Here is a 1479-nt window from a genome sequence, read left to right as displayed (position 1 = left end):
GGTTGCATTCCCCGGCGAAATCGAAGCTCTCAAGAGCAACCGCGTAATAAGCAAGACTAACATCGCGGCTCTGAGTCCGTTTCTTGATCAAAGCGGTCTCATTCGAATTGGGGGGCGTATTAGGAGAGCGGAGTTAACATTTTCACAAAAACACCCGATTTTACTTCCCAACCGATGCCACTTAACCGATTGTATAATTCGTGAGATCCATAATAATAATCATCACACGGGTATCCAAGCTACTCTGAATATCCTCCGACAGAGATTTTGGCTCCTCGATGGTCGTAATCAGGTTCGGAAAGTTATTCGTACGTGTACACGCTGCTCGAGATTCAATGCCAAAGCGGTCGAATATAAAATGGGTGACCTTCCACCGGTTCGGGTACGCCAGGCGATTCCCTTCTCTAACACTGGAGTCGACTTTTGCGGCCCCTTCTTTATTAAAGAGAAAAAACATCGTAACCGCACGCGGGTCAAGGTATACGTATGCATATTTGTATGCATGACAATTAAGGCAGTGCATCTAGAGGTTGTCAGCGACCTATCCTCCGAAGGTTTTATTGCCGCTTTACGTCGCTTCATCGCGAGAAGGGGATTGCCGCAGCATATTTTTTCCGACAATGGAACCAACTTTGTAGGCGCAAACAATAAGCTGAGAGAATTATACGTTTTATTTAACTCGGACGATCACAGAAATATCGTGGATAGATTCGCGAGCGAACGGCGAATCACGTGGCATTTCATCCCACCGATGGCACCGCACTTCGGCGGTTTGTGGGAGTCGATGGTACGGTTGTTCAAGCACCACTTTAAACGCGTCGTCGGAGACTCTCTATTTACCTTCGAGGAATTAGATACTTTTACCACCGAAGTCGAGGGTATCCTGAACTCCAGACCGATTACATCCTTATCATCCGATCCAAACGACATATTAGTCTTAACCCCTGCACATTATTTGATTGGAAAACCACTAATATCGCTTCCGGAGGGCAACTTGTCACATGTTCCAGTCAATCGTTTATCTACCTGGAAGCACATAACAAAGGTGCGACAAGATTTTTGGGCACGATGGCACAAAGAATATTTGAACGAACTACAGAAGCGCATCAAATGGGTCAAAAACGGACCGAAAATTGAGGTCGGAACGATCGTCACCATCAAAGACAAAAACCTGCCATGCATGCAGTGGGCACTGGGACGTATTCTACAAGTACACCCAGGCGAGGACGGAGTCGTACGAGTGGCTACTGTCCAGACCGCAGCCGGAGTGATAAAAAGATCAACATCATTGTTGTGTCCACTACCGTTGAAGCAATAACTAAGCGACATGCGTATGCGAAATCATGACAACGTTGTATGAACAATATATCAAATATGTAATATGCGTAATGTAATCAATAAGAGTAACATTCGAACTCAAACAGATTAGTTGATCCATACTCTCTCAACGGGGGGAGTATGTTATGCGTTCATTCGTTA

General features: G+C 45.4%; 1 protein-coding gene across 1 annotated transcript; it reads left to right on the top strand.

Moving 5' to 3' along the window:
* The first annotated feature begins 502 nt into the window (after positions 1 to 502).
* On the top strand, positions 503 to 1318 carry LOC108771320 (uncharacterized). The gene has a single exon (XM_018545456.1). The coding sequence runs from the start codon at positions 503 to 505 to the stop codon at positions 1316 to 1318; it is 816 nt and encodes a 271-aa protein (XP_018400958.1).
* The last annotated feature ends 161 nt before the right edge of the window (positions 1319 to 1479 follow it).

The sequence above is a fragment of the Cyphomyrmex costatus genome, unplaced genomic scaffold, assembly GCF_001594065.2.
Source record: "Cyphomyrmex costatus isolate MS0001 unplaced genomic scaffold, Ccosl1.0 C2297053, whole genome shotgun sequence".
In the NCBI taxonomy this organism is placed as follows: Eukaryota; Metazoa; Arthropoda; class Insecta; order Hymenoptera; family Formicidae; genus Cyphomyrmex; species Cyphomyrmex costatus.
Note: the sequence above shows the minus strand (reverse complement) of the source record. Positions and strands in the feature narration are given on the sequence as shown.

Excerpts from the sequence above, each read along its gene's own strand:
- LOC108771320 (XM_018545456.1), top strand. The coding sequence starts at position 503 with ATGACAATTAAGGCAGTGCATCTAGAGGTTGTCAGCGACCTATCCTCC.